The sequence below is a fragment of the Saccopteryx bilineata genome, chromosome 1 (assembly GCF_036850765.1).
Source record: "Saccopteryx bilineata isolate mSacBil1 chromosome 1, mSacBil1_pri_phased_curated, whole genome shotgun sequence".
Classification (NCBI taxonomy): Eukaryota; Metazoa; Chordata; class Mammalia; order Chiroptera; family Emballonuridae; genus Saccopteryx; species Saccopteryx bilineata.
This window is the reverse complement of record NC_089490.1, coordinates 88,626,704-88,647,021: the sequence shown is the minus strand read 5'-3', so window position 1 is coordinate 88,647,021 and position 20,318 is coordinate 88,626,704. Positions and strand designations below refer to the sequence as shown.

Genomic DNA, 20,318 nt, shown 5'->3' with positions numbered 1-20,318 from the left:
TTTCTTTGAATATATGTACCCTGATTTATTGATGTTGCCTCATTAAAATAAAAATTTATTTATAAAAAAAAATGGAACCATAATACCACTGCTGGCTTCCTTTTGCAAATGTTATAGAAGAAGGTCAAAAAGGCTAAACAGCTTGCTCGAGTAACACAGCTAATGAGGTGGAGCACCAAGATTTGAACCATGTCTGTCTGTTTTTCCACCATGGCCTAATCCTTCTCAAAAGTTTCATGCTAGAGGCTGATGGGAAAGAGGTAGCTGTAATAAACATGGAGAAAAGAAGGAGGTTCAAAAAAAGCATCAACCTGGGATACTAAGTTTGCCAGTTTGAGGCCCCAGGCTTGCCCAGCCAAGGCACATGTGAGAAGCAACTACAAGTTGCTTCCCACTCCTCTACCCTTTCTCTTTCTCTCTCCTTTCTCTAAAAATAATTAAAATCTTAAAAAAACAAAACAAAACACTTAAGCCTGACCAGGCAGTGGCGCAGTGAATAGAGCATTGTACTGGGACATGGAGGACCCAGGTTTGAAACTTCGAGGTTTCTGGCTTGAGCGCAGGCTCATCTAGCTTGAGCACGGGCTCACCAGCTTGAGTGTGGGGTCGCTGGGTTGAGCATGAGATCATAGACATGACCTCATGGTCTCTGATTTGAGCCCAATGGTTGCTGGCTTGAAGCCCGAGGTTGCTGGTTTGAGCAAGGGGTCACTCACTCCACTGTAGCCCCCAGTCAAGGCACATATGAGAAAGCCATCAATGAACAACTAAGGTCCTGCAACAAAGAATTGATGCTTCTCATTTCTCTCCCTTCCCATCTGTCTGTCCCTATCTGTCCCTCCCTCTGATTCTCTGTCTCTGTCCAAAAAAACCCACAACACTTAAAAGAAAAATCCCAATTCTTACCCTGACATCCCTTTGGTGCTTACTTTTGTAGCCATGCCCCCTAGCTCCTTCTAAATCATCTCTGCTATTAAATTTCCATCACCTTCTTAGGAAGCATATTCTCATGGCCTCTTGCTTCGGATATCCTCTTGACTTGTTGTGTAGGTCTCCTCATGGCCAGAGTCTGAATATAATGATCTGTCAATGCAATATTAGCAGAAAAAAAAAATCATTGGAGTTGGTTGGCTGTGGTAGACCTCTGTTTCCTAAGAGTGTGAAAATGCCTGGGTGTATTCAGATCATTGGAAGATACTAGAGAGAGGAAGTAACTCAGTAAATTAATACAGTTTCACTTTAATTTTATCCATATATACACCTATGGACACAGATTTGTTCATTTATTTATTTATTTATTTATTTTATTTTTATTCATTATAGAGAGGGGAAAGAGAGACAGAGAGAGAGAAGGGGGGAGGAGCAGGAAGCATCAACTCCCTTAGGTGCCTTGACCAGACAAGCCCAGGGTTTTGAACCGGCAACCTCAGTGTTTCCAGGTTGACGCTTTATCCACTGCGCCACCATGGATCAGGCTGATTTGTCCATTTATTAATCTGTCCATCCAACAAACAAACATTTACAGAGCATCTACTATGTGCTGGGCCTACGTCAGGTGCTAGAAGTACACTATCTTCAAGAAACTCACATTTTGCCTGGCCTGTGGTGGCACAGTGGCTAGAGCATCAACCTGGAATGCTGAGGTCACTGGTTCAGAATTCTGAGATTGCCTGGTCCAGGCACATATGACAAGCAACAAGCAAGCAATGATCAACTAAGGTGAAGCAACTATGAGTTGATACTACTCACTCCCCACCTCCTCTTTCTGAAAAATCAATAAAATCTTAAAAAAAAAAAAAAAAGAAATTCACACTTTAGTGAAAAGAAACACATGCAAATAATAAATGTAATACCAACTCAGGTGCCATGATAGAATTCTCTATAGGTTAAAGTATGATCAAAGAACAAGGGAAGGTTAAAGGCTTTTTTAAAAAAAAGATAAGCAGATCAGAAAAGGTGTTGTAATTAAATGAAAAAATATCCAACTGTTGCACAATGTTGTATAGTCTTTCTGTAGGAGAAAATTAGCAGAGAACATCTTAAAGATGGGCAGAGAGAAACAACAGGTCATCTATAAATTAATAATTAGAGGTACTGCAGCATTTTCAGCAGCAGCACTGGAAGCTAGAAGACAGTGGAATAAAATCAGCAGAGCATTTAGGTAGACTTGTGTAACCAGTAAATCTACCCTTTAAGAACAAAGATGAAATAAAGACATTCATAGAAAAACAAAAACAAGGAAGAGCATAGATTGCTGGCTTGAGCAAGGGGTCACTGGCTCGGCTGAAGTCCCCCTGTCCTCTCCCCTGCATCGAGGCATGAATGAGAAGCAATCAATGAACAACTAAGGTGCTGCTATAAAGAACTAATGCTTCTCATCTCCCTTCCTGTCTGTCTGTCCCTATCTGTCCCTCTCTCTGTCTCTGTCCATCTCTCTTGCTAAGAAATAAAGAAAAAAGAAAAAAAAACCTGTGATAAAGAAACTGCTAAAGATTATACTGTATGTGTTTATCTCCGTCTCTCTCTGTCTGTCTCTCTTTCTCAGTTTCCTATTCTACAAAGTGAAGATAACAATTTAGCCATGGCTGGGTGGCTCGGATGGTTTGGAGCACTGTCCTGCAATGCAGGGGCTGGTTCAATCTTTGGTTGGGGCACATACAGAAACACATTGATGTTTCTGTCTTTCTCTCTCTGAATTAAAAAAATAAAGTAAAAATAGAAAAAAAATAAAGTGATGGTAACAATTCCTAGATCAAAGTATTAAGAGGTTTACCTGAGGTCGTAATAATAATTCTCATGTAATAAACACTAACTACAAGTCAGGCACTACACTAAACCTGGGCATGCAGTACATTTTAACTGTCAGTCCTTTAAGATAGTAACTCCTGCTTTTCTTCAGTTTATTAGTGAGGAAAATGACACTTAGAAAAGTAACTAATTTGTCCAAGTTCACAAAGCAAATAAGTGAGAAAGCCAAGACTTGCATGCAGATCTGTCTGACTCTGACCCTGAGCTCTTAACCGCTGAGTTTTGCCACAGAACAGTACAAAGTTTCTCAAAGAACTGGGAAAGTTTGATAAAATTCTGTTCAGGCACATCGCCATCCCAGTACATCAAAGTGTTCAGCAACCTGTTCATCAAATCACACTGTTTAGGAGTTTTCATAACTAAATCTCTAGAGTCCCCCACCCCTCCCTGGAGATTGGGAGAGGGAACTAAACATTCCCACCCTCTAATCATATTTGGTCTTTCTGGTACCCAAACTGCATCTTGAAGCTTTCTGGGGTCCCAACCTAAGACATCTTGTTAGCATATACTTAGGTATGGTTGAAAGATGTTCATTATGAATGACACTACTATGGCTCTGGAAATTTAGAGGCTTTTAGGAGCTCTGTGCCAGGAACCAGGGACAAAGACCAAATCTCTATTTTTATTATAGCACACAATCTGAACAATGTGGACACAAAAGACTGGAAAACATGGCCCTGGCCGGTTGGCTCAGCGGTAGAGCGTCGGCCTGGCGTGCAGGGGACCCGGGTTGATTCCCGGCCAGGGCACATAGGAGAAGCGCCCATTTGCTTCTCCACCCCCCACCCTCCTTCCTCTCTGTCTCTCTCTTCCCCTCCTGCGGCCAAGGCTCCATTGGAGCAAAGATGGCCCGGGCGCTGGGGATGGCTCCTTGGCCTCTGCCCCAGGCGCTAAGGTGGCTCTGGTCACGGCAGAGCGATGCCCCGGAGGGGCAGAGCATCGCCCCCTGGTGGGCAGAGCATCGCCCCTGGTGGGCGTGCCGGGTGGATCCCGGTCGGGTGCATGTGGGAGTCTGTCTGACTGTCTCTCCCCGTTTCCAGCTTCAGAAAAATACAAAAAACAAACAAAAAACCCATAATGCTATCACACATTTAACAAACTACAGTATAGTGTAAGCATACTTTTATACACACTGGGAAACAAAAATTCGTGTGACTAGCTTTATCATGATATTCACTTTATTATAGTGGTCTGGGACTGAACCTGCAATACCTCTGAGGTATGCTTGTATTTACAAACCTGGCTATATCTCTCAATGAGTAGTCCTAAAGTTATTTTGGGTTTTTTTTAATAACAGCTCTGTTGAGATATAATTTGCATACTAACTTTATTGAGCCTCCATTTGTACATCAAGAAAAAGAATAGTTTGGCTTGGCCAAGTTGCTCAGCGGACAGAGGGTCATCCCAGCGCGCCGACATCATGGGTTCAACCCCTGGTCAGAGCACATAAGAAGCAACCAATGTTGGCCTGACCTGTGGGGTGCAGTGGATAAAACATCGACCTGGAACGCTGAAGTCACCAGTTTGAAACCCTGTGCTTGCCTGGCCAAGGCACATATAGGAGTTGATGCTTCCTGCTCCTGCTCCCCTTGTCTCTCTCTCTCTCTCTCCTCTCTAAAATGAATTTAAAATTTTTTAAAAAATATTGTGGAAGCAACCAATGAGTACACAACTAAATAGAACCATTTCATTGTGTTCATAGTTCATTGGTGGAACAATGAACTGCCAAATTGTTGTTCAATGAACTGACGCTTTTCTCTCTTTCTCTTCCTTCTCCCCTCACCCTTCCTCTTTCTCTCTTTTTCTCTCTCTCAAGTCAATGGAAAAATTAAAATTAAAAAAGATGCCCTATCCAGATAATTCAGTTGGTTAGAGCATTGTCTCAAGTCACAGAGGCTTCCAGTTTGATCCCCGGTCAGGGCACATACGGGAACAGAGGGATGTTCCTGTCTCTCTCCCTTTCTCTCTCACTAAAATCAATATGTAAGAAATTTTTTTTTTTTAAAAAAAGATGATTTGTGAAATTGTCCACAATGTTCTTGTGTTTTCTGAGATTCTGTATTTGTCTATTTGGCATCCATTAATTGCAGGGCCAAACAAATGGACAAAGTTGTTTCAATCTCCCCTGTGATTCAGAGCCCATCCTCTGAACCATCACCTTTATCTAACTTTCACACAAGCTGATATTTTCCCTGACTTAAATCCAGGGTCAGGTGCCAGACAAGTAGGGAGAGCCCCTGAACCCCCAAAGCCTGCCAGAGTTACTCAAAATTAGCCAATCCTAAACTGTTTGTCGCCATGCCTGGTCTTTCCCAAGGAAATACACGCCTTCCCTTTGCTCCTTTCTGCCTCCTGACTAACCCTGAGAGAGAGCATATGGTAGACCTCAGCTTCCAATCAGTGTGACAGTACCTGGGGTGTATTCAGATCACTGAGGGATGCTAGAGACAGAAGCTCAGGTAAAGTCATAAAATGCCACTTGCATTTTATCCCCTGGCTGTGCAGGGCAAGCCATGCTTCTTGTTCCTAGGAGAATTGTGAATAACAAACTTTTCTTTCAACAGCATTGGCCCCGGTGGGTAGTTACTCAGTCACCTGTATAAGTTAACAACCAGGAACAAATCAGTTCCTACCTCAGTAAATGCTGGTTTCTGATGGGGAGAGGAGAGTAATCATGTCTTAGATTTATTTCCTTCCATTGCCAACAACCTCTCTTTCCCACAGATACTAGTGCTGTGTTGGACTCATCATTACAAAAGTGGAATTGAATCAGTGCTTGTTGAACTGAAAAGAAAATTATGTCCTCTCACAAGATATCATTTGGTGCCAAAGCCCAGGCTAGATGGAACCTTGGTATGAACTAGAGTGACAAATTATGTTGAAACAAACCTAAAGAAACCAGGGTTTTGGAGATAATAACTGAGTTGAAAGCTTACATTTCCCTTTTAGGTAGTTAATGTACCTTTCATGGTATCCTGTACTTGTGAGGTATCCTCTGAATTTTTCTTAGATAAAGAGTCTCTCTCGTTGTTTGACTTTACACTAGTAGACTCCAGGGAAGAGGGGGGAAAAAAGAACAAATTCAGTAAAACTGGTAGTGAGAGGAATATAGAAAGTACACATGCTACTTCCTAGATATTTCTGATTGTTCTTGCAGAGAGGGAGCCTTCAGGTACAGCTCGACAACTCAGCCCCCATCCCAGGATGGGGATGCAGGATGATGCAGAAGATGCATGGGCTAGAGGCTGAGGGCTGAGGCAGACAGGGTTTCCTCCCACCCCGCTACGCAACAGCTGGTGATCGTGGGCAAGTCACTGAACCTCTCTATTGTCTTGTTTCCTCATGGGGTTCTTATGGAGGTTGTCAGCAAAGCATACGAGTGGCAACTCATGGAAAGTGCTCCGTGAACATTGCTACCACTGTTCATACAACCACCATGACTCCTTCAGTAAACATTTCACTGAGCAACTACCAATGTGCCTGGCACTAGGAAGAACCTGAAACCTACTCCTGGTAAGGAGCTCCCAGTCTACCAGGGGAGAGAATAGTAAATAGACGATTATGCTAAGGTGTGGAAAGTATCACATATTTATTAGAGAGGCAATGTAAGTTAGGAGTAAGTTTGTATGTGAGTGACAGAGACTCAAAATAGCAGTGGCTCAAACTAGGTAGAAATTTCTTTCCCGCACAACAGTCTGAAGGTAGACAACCTAGGGTTTATATGACATTTCTCCTGAGACAAGTCCTTAGGGCCTCCGGCTTTTTCCAGCTCAAGGTTCCACCTTCCTTAAGATAGAAATCTTGTTCTGAGGGTCCAAAATGTCAGCCTGAACTCCAGTCATCACATTCACATTCCAGGCAGTAGAATGAAGAGAATGACAAATAGGTCAAGGACTCATATTCGCTCTTTTCTTAAGGTTCCCAAGAAATGCGGCATGGCGCCCACCTATATCTCATTAACTGGATCTTAGTCGCATGGCTACACATACGTACATGTAGGGGAGGCTAGGAAATGTAATCTTTTACCTAGCCATGTACATGCCCAGAAAAAAATGAGAGTTTCTCTTTGTATAGAGAAAGGGAACAGTAGATACTGCAGCACAACTAATAGTAGGCCGGAAGTACAAGCAGAGCATCATAAGAAGGCAGAGTGGGGAACGCTTGATTCTATCTGGGGGAGAGCTGAAGGGTTTCCAAGGAGAGAAGACAGCCTTGTTCTGTCTTTAAGGGTGAGCAGGAGTTTAGGGACACTAAACAGATGGTCTGCCAACTGGCAGATGAGCAGTCTACCAGCCTCAACAATCACTACTTTGCTTTTATGTAAACATGATATTTGAATAGGAAGAAGAAAGCTAAAATGCACCATGCAGCTGGTTGTCCGACAGCTACTGATGCTTGTAGTGTTGAAGCAGTTACTAGGGTTTGTAAGAGAGAAAACACTCCCAGGGCTCAATGAAGCATCATGCTCATTCTTAACAGGCTTCAGAGAGTCTACAGTAAAGCAGAGAACAAATGCAAAGAGACTGGCTTGGATTGAGTTATTAGACTCTCCTATTTGTTAGAGGCAGCAGAATGGTGCAGAAAGAGCTCAGACTAGCAGCATCCTGATGTCAGCGGAAGTGGCCTGGGATGAGTGATTCACCTCTTTGAGTTTATTTTTTCCTTTGCCAAATAAAGATAATAATTACTGACCTTGCAGGAACATTGTAAAGACTAGAATAGATATATACAAAGAAAATCTGCGCATGGTGCACTCTCCAAAGTCCTTTTCCATCTAGTCTCAAGTTGTAACCAGCAACCACCCTAAGTACGTGAGGCTGGGTGACTATAACTGGGTTCAGGACGGCAAACTAAGCCTGCTCTGGGGCTCCCTCCCCACCATGGCACAGAGGAGATAGAACCATTCTACCCCATGTGGTCACCCTGCTGCTCAGATTCCATATGCTGACAGCTCAGGTATGATGAACCAATGTGAGATTCACTCTGGAGATGCCCACAAATATCTGAGAGGGGGGTGGGCTTTGAGATCTGAAATTAGCAGGTGTGGGCACAAGCTGGCCTAAGTTGGGTCAGTATTGTTATTGACCCTCACTGTAACCATACTCTGGAACTTGGAAAAATTCAAGGGCCCCTCCCCAATATGACAGGATAGGGATTGCTAGATATAGGACTGACAGTGAAGTCATTAAAGTTTATGGGCTCCAAGGGGTCTGGGTTTGTGCCTCTCCACTCACATGAGGAGAGTGGATCTTCTTGCTCTGGACAGACTTCTGGAAAGAGTATGTCTTAAAAGTGAGGAAGGACAGCTCTCTTCCTAGGGGAAAGAAAAAGTTCTTATTTTTTTTGTGTGTGTGTGTGGCAGAGAGCAAGAGAGTCAGAGAGAGGGACAGACGGACAGGAAGGGAGAGATATGAGAAACATCAGTTCTTCATTGTGGCTCCTTAGTTGTTCATTGATTGCTTTCTCATATGTGCCTTGACCGTGGGCCTTCAGCAGACTAACTGACCCCTTGCTCGAGCCAGCGACCTTCAGCTCAAGCTGGTGAGCTTTGCTCAAACCAGATGAGCCCACACTCAAGCTGGCAACCTTGGGGTTTCAAACCTGGGTCTTCCACATCCTAGTCCGACGCTCTATCCACTGCAGCACCACCTGGTCAGGCAAAAAAGTTATTCTTCAATTCCTTCATATCCTGGGGTGACACTGCAAACCATGACCTTTGAGACAGCCCCCTCCCTGGAGGCAACAGCATGACAACCAGCCTCAAACCAGAACTGCTCACTGAGTGACTTGGGTGAATGACTAACCTCTGTGACTCATTAAAAGGTGTGAATGCTAACTACCTTGCAGGGCAGGACAGATGAGCCAATTAAAGGGAATAAAGTTTGCAGAGTACACAGGACAAGCATTCAATCCACATTTTTTTTTTTTTTTTTTCCATTTTTCTGAAGCTGGAAACAGGGAGAGACAGTCAGACAGACTCCCGCATGCGCCCGACCGGGATCCACCCGGTACGCCCACCAGGGGCGACGCTCTGCCCACCAGGGGGCGATGCTCTGCCCATCCTGGGCGTCGCCATGTTGTGACCAGAGCCACTCTAGCGCCTGAGGCAGAGGCCACAGAGCCATCCCCAGCGCCCGGGCCATCTTTGCTCCAATGGAGCCTCGGCTGCGGGAGGGGAGGAGAGAGACAGAGAGGAAAGCGCGGCGGAGGGGTGGAGAAGCAAATGGGCGCTTCTCCTGTGTGCCCTGGCCGGAATCGAACCTGGGTCCTCCGCACGCTAGGCCGACGCTCTACCGCTGAGCCAACCGGCCAGGGCTCAATCCACATTTTAAAAGTACTGACTTCAAAAGAAAAACAAAAAAACTCAGAACCTAGCAAAATTGAAATAAACAAATGTTAGATTAAATGCTTTAAAAAGTAACAATCTATCAATCTCCTCAAGTACTTGATTTAGTGTTCACTGAAACATTATTAAATTTGAAGACAATTTATAGGTTATATTTTTTTCACTTTGAAATTCCTGTGTGTACCTGGCCAGGCGGTAATACAGTGGATAAAGTGCTGGCCTAGGTCACTGAGGACCCAGGTTTGAACCCCAAGATCACTGGCTTGAGTGTGGGTTCACCCTGCTTGATTGTGGGGTCATCAGCTTGAGCGTCGGATCACTGACATGATCCCTTGGTTGCTGGCTTGAGCCCAAGGTCTCTGGCTTGAGCAAGGGGTCACTCGCTCAGCTGGAGCTCCCTGGTCAAGGCACATATGAGAAAGCAATCAATGAACAACTAAGGTGCCGCAGCTATGAGTTCATGCTTCTCATCTCTCTCCCTTTCTATCTATCTGTCTGTCTCTCTCACAAAAAGAAAGGAAGGAAGGAAGGAAGGAAGGAAGGAAGGAAGGGAGGGAGGGAGGGAGGGAGGGAGGGAGGGAGGGAGGGGAGGAGGGGAGGGGGAGGGGAGGGGGAGGGGAGGGGAAGGAAAGAAAAAAGAAAAGAGGAAAGGGAAAGAGATTCCTGTGTGTCGGTACCAATAATAACTGCTGGGGGAAAAAACCTATTTATTAAGTGGGTCAGCAACTATAAACTCCTAGAAAAGTAGTACATATAAGGGTCTGTCTCCGAGCCAGGGCTGGCTATTCTAATTTCCAGCCAGTCACAGAGAAGCAGTCTCACTCTTCTCTGAGGCTGTCAGGTATTCTCTCCCTGTGCCCTGCCTGCACCAGGGCTTCCCAAACTGGAATGTGCTTATCGATCATGGGGATCTTGGTAAACTACAGAGTCTGATTTAGTCCATCTGGAAAGACATTGATGCTGATGCTGCTGGTTCTTAGACCATACTCCGCAGTTCTGAGTTTGGATCCTGGTTCAGCCACCAACAGGCTGGTTATCCATCACAATTCTCCACTGCAGACATGAGGAATGCCTCTCGGTTCCCCTCTGGCCTCTGGGTTTCTCACACGCTGTTCCTTCTGTCTGGAACAGCAGTCCTCCCCTTTACCAGCCTAAAACACACATTCTTTAAATCACAGCCTAACTCCCACTTACTGACCCTCTCAGGGCTGGGCTGGGTACCCCTTCCCAAGCTGCTTAGCACCCATATTCCCCATCACAGTGCCCAATCCACTGTGTGCTATTATGCTGCCTGTATTTCCCATTAGCCTGCACGCATGAGCCTAGTGTTTATTCAGCACAGTGCCTGGCCCACGGGGCTCTTTCCTGGTCTGTTAAGTGCAAGAAGAAAGCTGGCCTTGGGAAAGTTGCTTCTCTGAACTCTAGTTTCCTCACCTGTGGATTTAGTGTGTACTTCACCTCCCTGTTGTGAGGATTACATAAAAAGGATGAAAAGCTTAGTATGGTGCCTGGCACATAGTAGACACTAGATAACTGGCATCTACTAAAATATAAAATACCAACTCCACACTCCAACAATTATGCTGTGCTGATTTGGTTCACAAATTAACATTTCAGTCATTTGGGTAGCTAGTTTGGGTTTACAAGAAAGAGAAGCTGGCCTGAGGATTTCAATACTGAGGCCTTCCCATGTCCCAACCAGATGGTGGCTGGCATGCCCGGAAAAGGGGGACAGGTGTCCATAAATGGTCCCTTACCCTTTGTCAGTCCTCTTCTCTGCGACATTAATTCTTCTCTCCAGAATCTCTCTGGATCCAGTTTTGAGTAGTCCCAACAGTCATAGCTCCGCAGGCTAGGATATATACCTAAGAGGGAGTCAAAAGTGACAGTGAAAACTGCAGAGAATGGGAAGCAGAAAACAGAAGACAGCCTCTGAGATGCCCCTTGCTGGTCCTGAGGAGACTGGGTTTCCAGCAAGCATTATCCCCATACCACACGGGATTTGTGGTCTTGCTGTCCCTTCCTCTCTAGGCGGCTTTGGTTTCTTTATCTGGAAAATGCAGCCGGTGATGGCCACCCTGCCTTCCTGACAGCATGGGTATAAGAATCAGATCACACCAGGGATGTGTGAATCTGTGATGTGCTATACAGATGTGAAGGCACTGTAATTATTTGCTTCTTGTCTATCTCCTCTGCTTTTATTGGACTATGAGCTCTCTGAGGGCAGGTCTTATTTATCTTTCTACCTCCAGGGTTTAGTACTGGACCTGGAACATAATAAATAGGCACTTAGTAAATTATGTTCAACATATTAACACACTTAGCTAAGTACCAGAAATGGGTTCATCCTAAATGTTTGATAGTGATAGAAGAGTGAGACTGCTTCTCTGTGACTGGCTGGAAATTAGCATAGCCACCCCTGGCTTGGAGACAGACCCTTATATGTATTACTTTTCTAGGAGTTTATAGTTGCTGACCCACTTAATAAATAGTTTTTTTTCCCCCAGCAGTTATCATCGGCCCCGCACACAGGAATCTCTTTCCCTTTCCTCTTTCTTTTCTTTTTATGGGACTACTGCTTTTCTCTTAGGGAATCATCTGTTTCAGAATCTTGACTTCTTGGAACCTGGACTCTCAGACATCAGAGGGGGACTACACTGTCTCCCTCAGTTCTCTGGTTTAGGAAAGAAAAGATGAAGGATTAATTGATAAATTTCAGCCTCTATGCAAAAATGTTGTCTCTGTTGGACAAAGTAAGTAGACAGGAGATTTGTTACTGGGGATAGAATAGGAAAAGGAGGCACAACCTTGGACAAAAAGAAGGAATAGGAAAGAGGAATAGAAAGAGACAGAGAGCCTACTAGGCAGTGGCGCAGTGGATAGGGTGTAGGACTGTGATGCAGAGGACCTAGGTTTGAAACCCCAAGGTCACCAGCTTGAGCGTGGGCTCATCAGTTTGAGCATGGGCTAACCAGCTTGAGCACGGGGTCACTGGCTTGAGCGTGGGATGATAAAAATGATCCCATGGTCACTGGCTTGAGCCCAAAGGTCATTGGCTTGAATCAAGTCCAAGGTCGGTGGCTTGAGCAAGGGGTCACTCACTCTGCTGTAGCCCCCTGATCAAGGCACATATGAGAAAGCAATCAATGAACAACTAAGGTGCCACAACGAAGAACTGATGTTTCTCATCTCTCTGCCTTCCTGTCTGTCAGTCCCTATCTGTCCCTCTCTCTGACAGAGAGAGCTCTATCTCTGTTGGAAGGAAGGAAGGAAGGAAGGAAGGAAGGAAGGAAGGAAGGAAGGAAGGAAGGAAGGAAGGAAACAGGAGGCAGAGTGGAATAATGTTCATAGACCTACCTCTGCTATGGTATGGAATCTGAATCCCTGGATTTGCATGGCTGCTCCTCCATTTGTTTGCTGTTAAATTTCTTTCTTTCTTTTTTAAATTTTTTTTTTTATTTTAGAGAGGAGAGATAGAGAGATAGAGATAGAGAGAGAGAAGGGGGGAGGAGCAGGAATCATGAACTTCCATATGTGCCTTGACCAGGCAAGCCCAGGGTTTCGAACTGGTGACCTCAGTGTTTCCAGGTTGACACTTTATCCACTGCGCCACCAAGCGCAGTGGATAAAGTGTTGGATCCTTCATATGTTAAGAGGATTAAACAGCTGTGCAGAAAAGAGTTAACATAGTAAACTGTTATCCTTAGAAAGGCCTGCTTGTGCCCAGCCAGTGGTGGCTCAGTGGATAAAGCATGGACCTGGAATGCTGAATTCACAGGTCAAAACCCCGGGCTTGTTGGTCAAGGTGCATATGAGAAGCAACTACTACGAGCTGATGCTTCCCAGTTTCCGCCCACCTTTCTCTCTCTCTATCCTCTCTCTAAAATCAATAAATAAAATCTTTTTTTTTTTTTTTTTTTCCAGAGGCAGGATAGACAGGGACAGACAGACAGGAACAGAGAGAGATGAGAAGCATCAATCATCAGTTTCTCGTTGCGCGTTGCGACTTCTTAGTTGTTCATTGATTGCTTTCTCACATGTGCCTTGACCGTGGGCCTTCAGCAGACCGAGTAACCCCCTGCTGGAGCCAGCGACCTTGGGTCCAAGCTGGTGAGCTCTTTGCTCAAGCCAGATGAGCCCGCGCTCAAGCTGGCGACCTCGGGGTCTCGAACCTGCGTCCTTCCACATCCCAGTCCAACGCTCTATCCACTGCGCCACCACCTGGTCAGGCAATAAATAAAATCTTAAAACAAAACAGCTGGCATCTGTGACCTTGGCTGGTAAACATTTCCTTACATTGATAAAAAACTTCCCCTAATTACATAGAAGAAATGTATAAATACCTAGAAACATATAACCTACCAAGACTAAATCATGGAAGAAATAGGACATCTGAACAAATAATGAGTAAGGAGATAAAGTCAGTTATCAACCCCCCTCACCTCTAACAAAGAAAAGCCCAAGACCAGATGGCTTCACAGATTAATTTTAGTAAAATTTAAAGAAGAGTTAACTACAATCCTTTTCAAGTTCTTCTAAAAAATTGAAGAGGAGGGAATACTCCCAAACTCATTTTAGGAGGCCAGCATTATCCTTACCACAGTTAGATAAGGATACTATAAGAAAAGAAAATATAGGCTAGTATCCTTGATAAATATAGATGAAAAAATTCTCAACAAAATACTAGCAAACAGAATTCAACAGCACTTTAAAAGAATCACACAGCACTCTCCTTCCAGGAGCAAGTCCACATCTTTCCCTTCCCTTCCCCTTCCTCTCAGGCATTTCTCTCTTTCTCTTAAGGTCCCCTTATCTTACCTTGTAGTGCGTTTCCTAGAACCCATTTCTTCTATCTCTGTGACTTTCTAAATAAACTTTGTCTTATATTTTGAAAAAAAGAAATAACTAAAAGATCACACACCACCCTGAAGCAGGATTTATCCTTGGGACAGAGGATAGTACGACATACACAAATCAATAAATGTGATATGTCACATTAATAGAACGAAAGATAAAAACTATATGTTCATCTCAATAAATGCAAAAAAAGTATCTGACAAAATTCAACATTCTTTTATAAAACTTCAAAAAAAAGGGTACAGAAGGAACATACCTCAACATAATAAAGGCCATATATTACAACCCCACAGCTATATGATACTAAATAGCTAAAGGTTAAATGATTTTCTTCGAAAATCAAGAACAAAACTAAGGTGCCCACTCTCACCACTATTATTCAACATAGTACTACAAGTCCTAGCCAAAGCAATTAGGCAAGAAAAAGAAATAAAAGATATCCAAAACAGAAAGGAAGAAATAAAATTATCTCTGTTTCCTGATGACTTGGTATTATACATAGAAAACTCTAACGATGCCACAAAAAACTGTCAGAACTAATAAATGAATTCAGTAAAGTTACAGGATACAAAATCAATACACAAAAATCAGTTGTGTTTTATACACTAACAAAGAACTATCAGAAAAACAAATAAATAAAACAACCTTATTTGCAATAATATCAAAAATGATAAAATACTTAGAAATAAGTTTAGCCAAGCAATTAAAAATATTTACAGGCCCTGGCCGGTTGGCTCAGCGGTAGAGCGTCGGCCTGGCGTGCGGGGGACCCGGGTTCGATTCCTGGCCAGGGCACATAGGAGAAGCGCCCATTTGCTTCTCCACCCCCCCTCCTTCCTGTCTGTCTCTCTCTTCCCCTCCCGCAGCCAAGGCTCCATTGGAGCAAAGATGGCCCGGGCGCTGGGGATGGCTCCCTGGCCTCTGCCCCGGGCGCTAGAGTGGCTCTGGTCACAGCAGAGCGACGTCCTGGAGGGGCAGAGCATCGCCCCCTGGTGGGCATGCCGGGTGGATCCCGGTCGGGCGCATGCGGGAGTCTGACTGTCTCTCCCTGTTTCCAGCTTCAGAAAAATACAAAAAAAAAAAATCTACAGGCCTGACCTGTGGTGGTGCAGTGGATAAAGCGTCGACCTGGAAATGCTGAGGTCGCCAGTTCAAAACCCTGGGCTTGCCTGGTCAAGGCACATATGGGAGTTGATGCTTCCTGCTCCTCCCCCTTCTCTCTCTCTGTCACTCTCTCTCTCTCTCTCTCTCTCTCCCCCTCTCTCTCTCTTTTCTAAAATGAATAAATAAAATTAAAAATAAAATAAAATAAAAACACTTTACTCTTGGCATTAAAGACAAAATATTAAAAAAAAAATTAAAAAAAAATCTACACATTGAAAACTATATGCCTGACCAGGCAGTGGCATAGTGGATAGAGCATCACACTGGGGCGCAGAGGACCCAGGTTCGAAACCCTAAGGTCGTTGGCTTGAGCATGGGCTTGTTCAGCTTAAGCGTGGGCTCACTGGCTTGAGCCCAAAGATCATTGGCTTGAGCCTAAGGTCACTAGCTTGAGCAAGGGGTCCCTTGCTCTACTGCAGCCCCCTGGTCAAGGCATATATGAGAGAGCAATCAATGAACAAGTAAGGAGACTAAGGAGCCACAATGAAAAATTAATGCTTCTCATCTCTTTGCCTTGTCTGCTGTCCCCATCTGTCCTTCTCTCTGTCTCTGTCACAAAAAAGAAACTATAAGACATTGATGAAAGAAATTGAAGACACAAATAAACAGAGAGGTATCCCATGTTCATATAGCAGAAGAATTAATATTGTTAACATGTCCATACTACCCAAATCCATCTACAGATTGAATGTAATCTCTATCAAAATTCCAAAAGCATTTTTCACAGAAGTAGAAAAAAAAACATGCTAAAATTTGTATGAGTCCACAAAAGACTCTTTAAAACTTTAAAAAAATTTTTTTTTAATTTATTCATTTTTAGAGAGGAGAGAGAGGGAGAGAGAGAGAGAAGGAAGGAGGAGCTGGAAGCATCAACTCCCATATGTGCCTTGACCAGGCAAGCCCAGGGTTTTGAACCGGCAACCTTAGTGTTTCCAGGTTGACGCCTTATCCACTGAGCCACAACAGGTCAGGCCACAAAAGACTCTTTTTTAAAAAAATATTTTATTTATTGATTTTTTTAGAGAGAGAGGAGTGAGAGAGAGAGACAGAGAGAGAGAGAAGGGGGAGGAGCAGGAAGCATCAACTCCAATATGTGCCTTGACCAGGCCAGCCCAAGGTTTCGAACCAGCGACCTCAGTATTCCAGGTCGACGCTTTATCCCACTGCGCCACCACAGGTCAGGCCACAAAAGACTCTTAACAGCTAAAACAATCTTAAAAAACAAAGCTGGGCCCTGGCCGGTTGGCTCAGCGGTAGAGCGTCGGCCTAGCGTGCGGAGGACCCGGGGTTCGATTCCCGGCCAGGGCACACAGGAGAAGCGCCCATTTGCTTCTCCACCCCTCCGCCGCACTTTCCTCTCTGTCTCTCTCTTCCCCTCCCGCAGCCAAGGCTCCATTGGAGCAAAGATGGCCCGGGCGCTGGGCATGGCTCTGTGGCTTCTGCCTCAGGTGCTAGAGTGGCTCTGGTCGCAACATGGCGACGCCCAGGAGGGGCAGAGCATCGCCCCCTGGTGGGCAGAGCGTCGCCCCTGGTGGGCGTGCCGGGTGGATCCCGGTCGGGCGCATGCGGGAGTCTGTCTGACTGTCTCTCCCTGTTTCCAGCTTCAGAAAAATGAAAAAAAAAACAAAAAAAAAAACAAACAAAAAAAAACAAAGCTGGAGGTAGCACACTGATTTAAAACTATATTGCAAAGCTATAAAAATCAAGAGTATGTTATTAGCAAAAACCAGCCACACAGATCAATGAAACAGAATTAAAAGCCCAGAAATAAACATATATAGTTAATATTTGAAAAGGAAGCCAAGAATACTCAATGGGGAAAGGATAGTCACTTCAATAAATGGTGTTGGGAAAACTGGATATTCATATGCAAAAGAACCCCTACCTTACATCACTTACAAAAAATCAGTTGAAAAAAAGTAACAAAAAACCCAAACAAAAAACAAAGAAAACAAACCAAAAAAGTCCCCCAAAAGTATAAAAAAAAATAACTAAAACAATGAAAGGAAAAGATAAATTGAAAATAAATTTAGGAACTTAAGTGTGAGACTTGAAAACATAAAACTCCTGCAATCAACCTAGGGGAAAATCTACAAGTACTTAAAGAAATGGGAAGATTTAACTAGAAGTAACATCAACTTAAGAGGCCAAAATGAAATACTTTTGATGCCTAAATTAATTTTTTGCATGCACAATTAGAAAATCCAGCTCTAAAATTAAACTGAATACATGCGAAGCTTATCTTGACTGGAAACTAGAAGCTTCTAGGGTAAGCATGGCTTGAATAACTTTAAAGGAACCTCTACAAGAGGAAACTAATCTTGAGACTGACTGAACATTTGCTAACGATGTTTCTCTCTCCTCTCTGTCTGTCCTCTCTCTAAAAAATATTTTATACACAAGGGAATATATTTGGGCATATAAAAAAAGGAAATCCTGTCATTTGTGACAACATGGACAGACCTTGAGGACATTAGGCTAAGTTAAATAAGTCAGACAGAGAAAGACAAATATTGTATGATTTCACTTATATGTATATTTAGAATCTTAAAAAGCTTAACTCAGGCCCTGGCCGGTTGGCTCAGCGGTAGAGCGTCGGCCTAGCGTGCGAAGGACTCAGGTTCGATTCCCGGCCAGGGCACACAGGAGAAGCGCCCATTTGCTTCTCCACCCCTCCGCCGCGCTTTCCTCTCTGTCTCTCTCTTCCCCTCCCGCAGCCAAGGCTCCATTGGAGCAAAGATGGCCCGGGCGCTGGGGATGGCTCTGTGGCCTCTGCCTCAGGCACTAGAGTGGCTCTGGTCGCAACATGGCGACGCCCAGGATGGGCAGAACATCGCCCCATGGTGGGCAGAGCGTGGCCCCTGGTGGGCGTGCCGGGTGGATCCCGGTAGGGCGCATGCAGGAGTCCGTCTGACTGTCTCTCCCTGTTTCCAGCTTCAGATAAATGAAAAAACAAAAACAAAAACAAACAAAAGCTTAACTCAGAAGCAGAGAGTAGAATGGCAGTTGCCAGGAGCTGGTGGGAAGGGGATATGGGGAGATGTCGGTCAAAGGGCACAAACCTCCAATTATAGGAGGGACAAGTTCTCAGGATTTGATGTACAGCATGATGACTACAGTACTGTCTACTTGAAAGTTGTTATGAGAGCAAATCCTCAAGGTTCTCATGGTAACAACAACAGAAAACAAGAATTATTGCGAGGTGAAGGTTGTGTTAGCTAGCCTCATTATGGTAAACACTTTGCAATATATTGTGCATGATCACATTGTACCTTAAACTTACACAATGTTATAGGTCAATTATATCTCAACAAAGCTGGGGGGAAAACATTTTCCCTAGTGAGTAAGAGTGTTTCACTGTGCCTAGACTGCTTGCTAAACAATGTGGCTCATGCTGAACACCTGCTCTTCTGGAACTTGAGTACATGATAGACAGAAGTGTCTACATGACTAGCTCCCAATAAAAAGGTTGGGCATTGTTTCTCAAGTAGGATTCTGGGCACAAACATCACACACATTACTACATTTTTGTTGCAGAAGGGAGAGGGTTTTGCATAACTACTCATGGGAGGAAGAGAGCATAAGGAAGCATGCACAGGAACTCTTCCAAACTCTACCTGTCCTCTCTGTTATGTCCAGCTATGTATCCTTACCACATCGCTATAATAAATCTTAGCCATGAATACAACCTGTGAGTTTTCTTAGCAAATCTCCTAATATGGGAGTAATCTCAGAGACTGCCAACGCAGTAAGAAATATAAAAAGTGCTTACTTACCAGAGTACCTACTACACAGGTACCTCTCAATAAATGGTATCTTTTAGAGACCTTAAAAATGTCTAGGTTGAGCCTGGCCTGTGGTGGCACCGTGGATAAGGCGTTGACCTGAAATAGTGAGGTTGTGGGTTCAGGACCCTGGGCTTGCCCAGTCAAGGCACATACGAGAAGCAAGTTGATGCTTCTCATTCCCTCCCCCAATCCTTTCTCTTTCTCTTTCTTCTCTCTAAAATCAATCAATAAAAAGAATCTTAAAAAAAACTGTCTGGATCCTCTCCTTTCTCTCTCTCTCTCTCTTCCCCTCCCACAAAAAATAAAAAAAAAACTGTCTGGGATGAGATGGGGGAAGTGGGGAAGGAAACAGAAAAGTAATTGAAAAGCAAATATCACACGGGCACTGTGTGTGCTACAGACAGAAGGGGATGACACAATGGGCTGCTTGGCATCACATGGGGGAGGGGTGTGGAAGAGAGGGATGGTTATTTTTTTGTGTTTTTTAATTTCTTTTTTTTTTCCCAGAGACAGAGTCAGAGAGAAGGACAGACAGGGACAGACAGACAGGAACAGAGAGACAAGAAGCATCAGTCATTAGTTTTTCGTTGCGCGTTGTGACACCTCAGTTGCTCATTGATTGCTTTCTCATATGTGCCCTGACTGCGGGCCTTCAGCAGACCAAACAACCCCTTGCTCGAGCCAGCGACCCTGGGTCCAAGCTGGTGAGTTTTGCTCAAACCAGATGAGCCTGCACTCAAGCTGCTGACCTCGGGGTCCCAAACCCGGGTCCTCCGCATCCCAGTCCGACGCTCTATCCACTGCGCCACCATCCTGTCAGGCGGGATGTTTTAAGTGTCATGATGCTCCTGGATTCCTGAGTTCTGGGCCCATCAGCCCACAGCACGAGGTTAACTTCTGTGCAGTAAATGGGGCTGTGCTCAAACCTGCTTACAGCAGATGCAGCTGGGCACAAAAAGGAGCCAAGGAATGTTTCAGAACTGTTTTGAGGAAGCAGGAAAATTGGTACTCTTGGGACTCTGACAGTACACTTGACTTTCTTTAATGTCAAAGAGAGAAAAGGACAGCTGCCTCAATGAAGGGATGTGACGGCAAACAACAACATACTCAGGTGGAAAGAGGATTTCCCAAATTGTTTCCCCAGTAGAAAGCAGCCAACCTCTTACCTGAAATCCACAGGCTCATGGTGTTACAGATCAGAGACTTGAATTCGTGTGTGTTGAACCAGGACTGTGGGAAGCAGCAACAGAAGCTGGTATACAGGGCTTTACTCAGAAGTGATGGCAACCTCTAAGGGGCAAACAGAGCTCAGGCAACATTCTGGACATCTCTACCCTCAGAAAAGAGCCCCTGCC

The 20,318-nt window shown here is 44.4% G+C and overlaps 1 protein-coding gene across 1 annotated transcript in view; it reads right to left on the bottom strand.

Moving 5' to 3' along the window:
- The window catches only part of FAM227A (family with sequence similarity 227 member A), a 68,583-nt gene that overhangs the window by 26,517 nt on the left and 21,748 nt on the right, over nucleotides 1-20,318 (bottom strand). Inside the window, exons 9-13 of the mRNA XM_066253083.1 lie at nucleotides 20,130-20,253; nucleotides 10,912-11,019; nucleotides 8,043-8,122; nucleotides 5,771-5,858; nucleotides 989-1,083 (exon numbers count right to left, since the gene is read on the bottom strand). Coding sequence (XP_066109180.1) covers nucleotides 989-1,083; nucleotides 5,771-5,858; nucleotides 8,043-8,122; nucleotides 10,912-11,019; nucleotides 20,130-20,253 — 495 coding nt within the window. The remainder of the gene's footprint in view (nucleotides 1-988; nucleotides 1,084-5,770; nucleotides 5,859-8,042; nucleotides 8,123-10,911; nucleotides 11,020-20,129; nucleotides 20,254-20,318) is intronic.